This window comes from Camelina sativa, chromosome 9, assembly GCF_030686135.1.
Source record: "Camelina sativa cultivar CO46 ecotype springtype chromosome 9, ASM3068613v1".
Taxonomy (NCBI): domain Eukaryota; kingdom Viridiplantae; phylum Streptophyta; class Magnoliopsida; order Brassicales; family Brassicaceae; genus Camelina; species Camelina sativa.
This window is the reverse complement of record NC_141888.1, coordinates 37,177,219-37,187,070: the sequence shown is the minus strand read 5'-3', so window position 1 is coordinate 37,187,070 and position 9,852 is coordinate 37,177,219. Positions and strand designations below refer to the sequence as shown.

Here is a 9,852-nt window from a genome sequence, read left to right as displayed (position 1 = left end):
TGCAATTTTCAATTCCTAGATCAAATATGTTTCAATGCTCTTCTTCATATTGCCTGTCCGATATTGGTTTCTCGTTTGCTCGTGTAAAAAAATAACCCAGACAAAATGATGATTAAATAACTTAAACATCGCTACAGGAATCAGAGCACTTCGTGCTGCTTAGTTGATCCCCGAGCGAAAAAGGTTTTATGAACAAACTGTCAACACATAACATCGCGGACCAAAAAAGAAGAGAAACAACCTATACAAAAAGATTTTCTTTCTTGCTAGGTAGGAACTCTTTGATTCTACGTTCCTTTTTCACACATCGTACTCATTACCCATATACATGTATTGCTATACATCTGCTGCAGACTTTGCTCTCCTTTAACTACCAAAATGCAGCCATCAAGAGCATTAGACAGATTAAGTCTTCCGTTGACCAAGTGCATTGTCCTTGTGAAGATTGAGTAGTTTGGTTTCTCAATGGGTCTCATCCGTTGTCCTATTGGACCATGCAATCTCAACGTCGAGTGATCTGGAAGAGGCATCTTTGCTGTTTTCATGATTCAGGCTTAGAGATCCACTGTACTCTCCTTCTGTCACGACTTTGTCGATTTGGATAGTAACACGGCCTAAAGTCGTCTGCAGACAAGGAATGTGTTGTGTTAAACACATACCAAACAAGACAATACATATTGAAGATCTCTATCGAATACCAACTCTGCAATTTGAACGATGTGGCTTATTGTTACAAGGTTACCTTTCCAAATGTGCTCTTGCTCTTGCATATGATGTGAAGCTTTTGTCCTTTGGGGGGAACATCAAATGCCCAAGTAAAGCCTTCTTTCCATTCAGGAGTAGTGCTATGGCTCACGACCTACAGAAAAAGAGACAAGCCCAATGATACGATAATTTTTTTTGGCAATGGTGGGAGTGAGAATATTCTCTCATGGATGGATTTGCTTTACCTTAGTTTGCCGTGGAGGGCAGTTTCCTATTGTTAATTGACAAAAGGCGTTTGTGGTTGCCATGGACTGCTTTAAGTTATTGGCACGCATGACGTTCACTGTTAAACAACCTGGTAAGCAGTGCAATAAGCTGTCTGCCTTGTCGTGGAATCTAGGAGGGCATGTTTTCATCAGCATTTGCAGGACGGGAATTGCTTCAGCTGCAATCATGGCTTGAGACTTTGCAACATCGATAGACATATTCGTCCAGGAGTGCCTTAGCAAGTAAAGAATATCCAATACCAATCCCTGGACGTCTTCAACGCCAGATTTGAGCGCCCCTACCAAATGAGGGATGCAGAAAGTAGCAGCTTCTGAGGCACGGAGCTTAGGAAAATTGGAGAAAATCACATTTAAGGTTCTCAAAACTTCGATATTTATAGTTGATGTAGACCACAAGCCTCTCTCAAGTGCAGCTGTTCACAATCATGAGATGTCAAACAGTTAAAGATAAGAACAAAACAAATTTATCAGAATATAAAAAGTGTCGAGTCCTGAGGACCAGCAGTTTAATGCTAGAGTGACCGGGATATAGGATTACTATAACTTAAATTGACAAAGTACCTGTTAGTGATCGTATAAGTTCATTCGAGACATATTCTTGGAGTGTGTGGTTGGAAAATAAAAATTTGACCATCAGTGCAGCCTGCCCAGAAACTTCTGCATTGCAAGAAAGCAGGAGCTCCTGAATTAACAATACGCCACCAGCCTCTGCAACAGCTCTTCTATTCGTTCGACTATTCATCACAAAATTCTGCAACGCACAGATAGCCACCACTTTCATTTCTTCTGTTGGTTGTTCCTCTAGCACGCTAATGAGTGCCCGACAAGCGGAAACAGAACCACTGGATCTAGAAAGCCCTTCATGCTGAGAAAGATCCCCAAGTGCCAGAGCAGCAAGAAGCCTACCAGGTTCTGATCTTGTCTGAGGGTCCAACAGATATTGAGATAGTGGTGCTATTGCATATTTGCATAACTTCAAATCTCTTACTCTCGGGTTGTTAAATATTACTTCAAGTAAGCTTCCCGATTCTTCCTCGCATTGATGAGATCTCAGGAGGTCCAGCAATGCATCGATTGCACCACGCTCTGCCATTTGTACTGTGCTTGAAGCATCGTTTTTCTCATGAAGCATCAATGCTTTTAGAGCCAGTAAAACTGTGCTTTCAATTGTTGAGAACAACAATTTTACCAACACTGAAAGTTCAACTCTGAAAAAGCATTCTACATCATACTGCAGAATGTTGGAAAGAACAAAAGCAGCTGACTCCCATAAGTCAAGAGGGGGCTGAGGATCTTCCTGAAGAATAACCTTGGATAGCTCAAAAATACCTCCAGCATCAAGAACAGCCTTAGGCCAGCTAGCAGATATCTTCTCCAATGCTTTTATTGCAGTTTCCTGCAGGCTCAGTATTCCAATTCCTGCAAGCCGGACCAGAGGAAGAACAGCACTCTGTGTTGTGATGTCTTGCTGGAAATCTTCCATTGTAAGAAAATGGCTCAGCAGTTCTGCTCCAAGCTGCTGGATAGCTTGGGATGAAGATTCTAAAAAGGAAATCAGAGGCACGATAGCTTCACTGGGTGTAAAACTAAAAGCTTCAAGGCTTTGCTGTTTTTCCAATATGTTTACAAGTGCTTGCAGAGCACTATGTTGCCCCCATAAGGTCAAGTCTGACCGGAGCAAGACCGTGAATAGAGGCTCTACAGTTTTTGCAACATCTGGTCTTCTCGCGATAACTCCACTATTTGTTAAAATGCGAAACAGCTCCGCAACAGAGGAACATAATGAACTTGAGGCTCCAGGTAGCAGCTCAAGACATCGCTCAATTATTCCAGCTTCCACCATGTCCAACTTGCGTGGTACTCTGTCTTTCCCCAGCTTAATGAGAGCTGATAAGCTAGCCTCGATAATCCTGTTATTTCTTTCGGAAACCAAGCCAACAAAAAGCTCCTGAATGTTATGTGCGGCTGCTAGTTCTAAATGTTGCTCGTCATCCAATAATATCTTAATAGCACAAACTGCTGCTTCAACTGCTGCACTTCTTTCAGACTGCATCAGTGTTATTAAAGGCTTTATGCAACCGGAGGCGGATGGACTTGTTCTGATGTTTTTATTCAAGAAAACAACAGAACAAAGTCTGGCTGCATTGATCTTTAACTCCTCTGAAGCAGAAGTAGATGATAAGATTTTGATCACGTTTTCCAGCAGACTTCCTTCTACATCAATCAGAAGGGCTGTATTTGGAGTATTTCCTGAGCTTAGTTTGATCAATGCAGAGAGAGCTACCTCTTGCTCACTTTCTGATACAGTACCGAGAATGTCCATTAGTGGTTGAACAGCCTGGCAGGCGATTTCAGAATTTCTGATGTTTTCAGCACCAAATAGCTCATTCAGAGCCCCAGCTGCGCTGTATCTTGCACTTCTCGAACCTAGCCGCAGTACTGCGATAAGCTGATTCAAGGAACTTAGTGCCATTTCGTTTTGTCTAAGCTCGTGGTTGCTAAACAATACCCTAAGCAATTCAGATATGGCGTACTCAGTTGAATCTTGAGGACTTAGAGAAAGGTACTTTGTTAAAGCTTCAACAGCTCCAACTTCAGCCATTAGTAATTTATTTGTGTCACTTCCATCAGCAATGCGAATCAGGATTTGGACGGCAAACTGAGGGGCTCCAGGCCTATCTGGAATTGGTCTCAAGAGATCTACAAGTAGCGGGATAGATTTGCGTGCAGTGGAGCCAAGCCTCACATCTTCAATTTCAAAAAGGTGTTGAAGAACGACCTGATCAGGCTCTTTCACCAGAGAAAATTCATTTGCCAAAGCAACCAAGTTCAGTATCTCTGATTCCACATAGCCAAGAAGGTTTATTATCCCAGAAACAGCACCTGAGTTTGCAATTGTCAGATTTATTCCTCTGTTCCTAGTACAAACAAGACTAGCCAGTGCGTGGGCAGCAAAATACCGATCTATCAGTTCATCAGATCCTAGCAAAAGTGCAAGTGTTGGAATGATCCGCATTGTCGTTGAAGAAGAGGACACATTGTCATCCTGGAACATGATAGCCAGGAGGAGAGCACTAATCCAAATGCCTTCTGTATCCTCAAATTCAGCCTGGTAAAACAATTCAAGATTACTTTCAACGGAAAAATTCATACAAGGCATCTCTGCCAAAAAAAAAGTAAGAATCAAGTCAAGCCTAAGAGAATTTGACAGCAGTGTGATTCAAAACCAAAATGCAGAATCATGCTTGACAAGTGAGACTTGCTGTAACAAAAGGTACCCTGTAGGATAACCCATGACCAATAAACATGAAGAATCATATAATTAAAAAAGAAATATTTACCTGCGGACTGGAAGTATACCTAGCAAGCTTCCCCAAGAGCACCTCAAGTCCGCCGGCTTCCACAACAATGACCTTTGACTTAGCATCAACGGAAGTGAGTATGCATAGCAGCCACAATGCGACTGTACCACCCAAGATTTTAGCTGGATCAGGAAAATAAAAACTACCTGTATCCTGGAATACATTTTTTTCCAAAAACCCTTTAGGTGTCTGGACTTCAGTTTCTAGAGATAAGCATGTAGAATTCTGCTTTATCATATCAACTAGGGCATGTAACAAGATTTTTGAAAAACCAGACTGATCAAGTGTCTCCGTGATCAGCTGCTTTTTTTCCTTTGCAGCACATAAGAGCAACGCTGCCCCCCCAACTCTCACTTCTAAGCTGGATGCATTCACTATTCTATCAGCCAGAACACCCATTGACTTGGGTCTCGAAACTATTAGTTCACTGAGCAAAAACTGTTGATCAGAGCAAAGCCTGGACAAAATTTCTATTGCCTTATCTTGCACAAGAGTATGGCCTTCGATAAGGCATTGCACAAGGGTCTCTAGGCTTGATGGCACTTCGGCAAGGGCAATCAATGGAGGGTAAGAGAGATTCACCCCATTCTTAGTCTTTGCCAAGAGTGCTACTACTTCTAATATGTCGAAAGTATCTGGGCTATCCACATCAACTGAATTTAGAGAATCAATGAGTGAAAGTATAGCAAAACGGCACTGAGCACTTCCCTTTAGCACATCACAAACTGGAAAGTTCTTAAGTAACTGATGAAGTGCTCGTGATGCATTTCTCTTACCTTCCGCAGATCCATCAGCCAAAATTCTTGTGAAAGCTGAAACAACATCTTCAGCTAGTGCTTCTGCAGCGATATCCGGATCAGACAGAAGATTTGCCAGGGCAGAAATCGCATTTTCTGCAGAATCGATGGATGAGTTCTTAGCCAACTTTATGAGTGACTTGATGTCTCCTTCTGCAATGTAAGACTTCTTTTTATTATTATTTTTCTTAACCGGACGGGACAGTGCGTCCAAAGCCCTAGCCACCTGTTTGGCCACATTCTGATTGTTGTTTGTAAGCAGTTTGATCCAGGGATTAATAATATCATCCGTCGCGAGATGACCGCAGATATCTTGTCTTGAGCTGAAGAGATCAGCTAAAACTGAAGCTGTCTGCTCTTTTGTCTCTTCCCTGGAAGACGTTAAGGACTCGACAAGGGACCTCAGTCCTTTGTTAGCGGCACATCCTCTATGAACAAGATCCTCTTGCGAAGCTTTTGAGAGCACATGACCCAATACTTTTATTACATGAATCTTTGAAGTCGGATCATCTCCCAGAAGTAAAGCCAACAACTGATTAATTGTGGCAGGATCAGCTGTATGGACGAGCTTCACAAGTGTCTTTGCAGATGTTTCTTGGGAATTTGGTCCACCAGTCTTCAGTAGCCACAAGAACGCTGGAATACCACCGGCTCTTTCAACACAATCACGGATTTCCTCACTGTGACAGCACAAATTCCAGAGGATGCAGGCAGCATCTTCCTTGGCCTTCTGAGATCCAGTCTCGAGCAACTGTACAAGTGGAGGAATCCCCCCGGCTGCTGTTACAGCCCACTTACTATCATCCACTTGAGCCGTCAAAATTTCCAACATTTCAACAGCATACTCTTGGTGTTGCTCACTAGACAAACCTAGAAATGATATAAATAACTGGATTCCTTCTCTCTTTCCAATCGCCTCCCAAATTCCAACCTTGTCATGGCATAAGCGAGACAAACAAATGATCAGATGCTCTCGTACATCAGAGGAAGCCATAGTTATTAGAGCGATAAGGACTCTCTTAGCTTCTGCATCATTTAGGTAACACGATAGACTACTGTTTCCGTACAAGCTCGCCATAGCCTCCAAGATCCGTTCTTGGATTACCTTTGTGTCACGAGGCTTTAGTAACTTTACCAAAATGCTCTCTATCACACTTGGATCAAATTTATTCTCCGAACTCTCTGGTTGTTTAAAAATCATTAGAGCATATGCAAGGGCTCCAATTACATCACCAATTGGCTCCGCTAGACGAGGGGATTGTGATTCTTCTCCAAGATATATAATTAAATGGCGCATCCCACCAAACACATTTGCTAAAGCTCCAGTTGCATGTTCTTGTAGAGATTGTCCATGTTTTCCCTGCATACACTCTTTCGAAGGAGCAACAATGGCTCCTATAAGAGCATGTACACCTCCTGCATCTTTGACACATTTCTTAGCCTCATCGGAACTTGATGAAAGTGCTTCCAAAGCATCAGCTGCACTAGCGCGAACATTGATATCAATTTTCTGTTCCAAAAGTTGAATCAGAGACTTGACAACTCCAGAATTTAAAATTTTCTGGACGCTATCACAAAAGGATAGAACTAGACGAGCCAGCAGAGACGCAGCATTTGCTTGAGAATTAGGATTATCAGATGACAAAAGAGACACAACTATGTCCACACCACTACCCTCTAGTGTCAGTCTCCAATATCCATCATCAACGCCACAAAGATTCCTCAAAGCTCCAGTAACATAACCTTCAACCACTTTTCCCTGATTTCCTTTCAGGCTAAGTTGATCCCACAAAGTTGGCACTACACCTTCTGTGATAAATATTTTCATGCCAATGTGATCATTGGAAATTCCAGCAGAAGAAACCTCATATATAGCTTCTGCCGCTGATTTTTTAGTTTCAATGGTTCCAGACTTCAAAACCGAGAGTAATGGCGGGATGCATCCTCCTAGAAGCACTTTAAGTCGCAAGTCTTTGTCTTTGCATAAAACACAAAGGATTGAAGCGACATTTACTTTGGCCAAACTTGTCCCATTTCTAAGCAAGGAAATGAATAAAGGCATAGCTTGGCCATATGAACCGATCAGCCTTCTTGCCTCTCTTTTGCCTTTTGCAATACCTAGTAGACGAGCTGTTGTGAGTTCTTTGTCTTGTGGGGAAGATGTTTTCGCGTGAAGTTGCTCTATAAGCTGAGCAATCGTTGCCATTGCCTTCTCTGGGTCGTCCATTTCCAATTTTGCATCGACTTCCCTGCACATATATTAAGGCAATGATTTCTCATGGCAACAACAGATATTGCAGTAGGATAATGTAAATATTACAAACGAAAGTGAAAGTTGGTTGGCCTACATTCTTGACAGCCTCATCACAAAGTGAGGTGAACTTGATAAAAAGTCATCTCGAAATACATTTCAAAATAGAGAAAATGGGTACCTGGAGTGCGAGGAAGATAATGTTTCCTCCTGCGTTCCAGGAAGGAAGGCCTTCAACATCTGCATTATAACTCCCCTTTAGCTTCAGCCTTGGTTTCCTAGACGTGGTGGAGAAACAAAAAAAAAACATTGGGGTAAGTTTAAAACCCGCAAGCACAGCATTAAGACTGTTTTTACTCTACTAAGAATCTTCACAATTTTTGTTACTAAAAAGAAAGAAAACAATCATGATAATTTCTGTAATTCAACTCTACTTTTCCCAACTTTGTGATAATTTTTCTTCATTCTCAAATACAAGTCATCATATACCAAATAAACGTACTCCTACTCGAATCAATTGCAAAAAAGCCTTACATTCTAAAGATCCCATAACTCAAAACAACAACAAAAAAAAAATCAAACAAACGAAACTAAAAAAAAAAAAAAAAAAAAAAAAAGGAAATTACAAACCTCTGTGGAAGGTGAAGAAACCTAATGAAATCCCCTCACACCTCGCTTCTGAACCAAAATCCGCCTTCCAGAAGCATCACTTTAAAGTCTCCAAACGGCGCCGGGACTCAGAATCCATCTCTCGGTCAAATTAACACCCAGCAAAACTCACCTGGAAAGTGTCGCTTCTGGAAAATTACAAAGAAACAAAGGAACCCTTCCAGAATCAGCAACGAGGGATAAGAAACAGAGATTTGGATCACAAAAAATCCTAGGGCATAAAACCAGAAAAACAAAAATTAACAAAGAATGGATTCTCGTAGTTTCGTTGAATCAATTCAAAAATAATATGAGTAAATTGGAGAAATCGTACGAGCATTGCGATTGTAATAATAGACGAGGAAGCTCAGATATGAAATCACCTTTTATCTCGCTTTTGTCGTTGTCGAAATCAAAAAAAAAAGATGGTGAATTACATCAAATGAGGAAGAAGAAGAAGAAGAAGAACGTACGAGCAGAGAGAGAGAAAGAGAGAAGAGAGAACAGAACAGTCCCCCCCCTTTGTTTTTCTTTTTTTTACTTTCCTTAATTATCATTTTTTTAATTATCCTATATTTTCTCATCAAAACCTTGTATTTAATTATATGCAGTAGCATTCAAATTCTTAATTGACCCAAAAGAAAAAAGTTTATTTTGCCTCAGTTGAAAAAGTATTATCATATGTAGCATTGAAAAAAAAAATTTGATATGTGACTTTTCCAACCATGATATGTGACTTTTCCAACCATGAATTACCAAACTACTAGGTTTAGACTTTTTCTGTCAAGTTTGTTCGGTTGATTTACTTTTTTTTTTTTTTTTTTTTACTTTTTCTGTTTAACATTTTTATCAGAAATTACTTCGGACTGGACTCGGAATAGTTCTATGTTGTGTTATATGCCAAAATCAGTAAAAAAAAAAAAAGTAAAGTAAAATCGTTATTTTAAAGGTCTATACAAAAAGAAACAGAAGGTTAATTAGTACTATATTTTGTGTTTTTTTTTTTTTTTCAAAGCAGGATGGACAATGATGTGTCACTGTATCTTTCATCTTCAATCTTGACCATGTCTTTTCCAACTATATATGATCGGTCGGTCTATTAATTCAGAATCATTTTACCAAATAATATGTTGTTACATCCGACCAACCTAATATAATAATTGAAGATCCTTTAACCAAAAGTATATGTATAGTATATATAATATATATTGTTACAAACAAATAACCTAAAAAATATAAAAGGGCATGAGGTCCCTAAACCAGTTAATGATTCCACGTTATAAAACATGCACTAAATGCTATTCATATAAAGGCATAGCAGCTATCTGTTCATATTTTCTTTATTGAGAATTTCATTAGACAGACAGTGATTTGTGTTTGTTTAAGTCTGGCTTTGAATTTTAGATGATCTACTATTCTTTATACACAGAGATCGCATGCAATGCAAGTCACAGCACAGGCTCCCAAAAATATTATAGTTTTAACGTTTTAACGTAGGGAGAAAAAGATTCTCCTCCGTTTTAATTTAACCAAGGCGTCATCTCGGATCTGCGCGCAACTTAGTTAAAAATATACGATATGTTGTTTGTCGAATATGGAACTTTTTCTAATATATATTCTTGTATACCTCTTTTATTTTCTGGTGTAATGTGATTAATGTTTTCTATTTGCAAACGAAACTTCTATGCTCTTATATGAGTTATACATTATTAGTGATATACAACTATTCATATAAATAGACACACAACATTATGAATGTCGATAACATATTAACACTGTTTAATTAGTACTATCGTATCTAT

At 39.8% G+C, this 9,852-nt stretch overlaps 1 protein-coding gene across 2 annotated transcripts; it reads right to left on the bottom strand.

Moving 5' to 3' along the window:
* Nucleotides 1-92: 92 nt before the first annotated feature.
* LOC104715869 (protein CELLULOSE SYNTHASE INTERACTIVE 3) lies at nt 93-8,622 on the bottom strand. Of its 2 annotated transcripts, none has more exons than XM_087467421.1 (8): nt 8,434-8,622; nt 8,033-8,199; nt 7,584-7,680; nt 4,334-7,400; nt 1,554-4,101; nt 951-1,405; nt 743-859; nt 93-624 (listed from the first exon to the last, which is right to left on the bottom strand). In XM_087467421.1, exons 3-8 carry the CDS (start codon nt 7,646-7,648, stop codon nt 463-465), a joined length of 6,414 nt encoding a protein of 2,137 aa, XP_087323547.1. In that variant the 5' UTR covers nt 7,649-7,680; nt 8,033-8,199; nt 8,434-8,622; the 3' UTR covers nt 93-462. The 2 variants fall into 2 exon arrangements, with proteins under 2 accessions (XP_087323547.1, XP_087323548.1); XM_087467422.1 differs by having other exon boundaries at nt 8,385-8,617.
* Between the last annotated feature and the right edge of the window lie 1,230 nt (nt 8,623-9,852).

What these genes read in the sequence shown, in the direction of transcription:
- LOC104715869 (XM_087467421.1), bottom strand. Translation starts at nt 7,648, where the DNA reads ATGCAGATGTTGAAGGCCTTCCTTCCTGGAACGCAGGAGGAAACATTA. An exon ending in TTATCTTCCTCGCACTCCAG is followed by an intron (nt 7,401 to 7,583) that starts GTACCCATTTTC and finishes ATATATGTGCAG; the next exon opens with GGAAGTCGATGCAAAATTGG. An exon ending in ACTTATACGATCACTAACAG is followed by an intron (nt 1,406 to 1,553) that starts GTACTTTGTCAA and finishes GATTGTGAACAG; the next exon opens with CTGCACTTGAGAGAGGCTTG.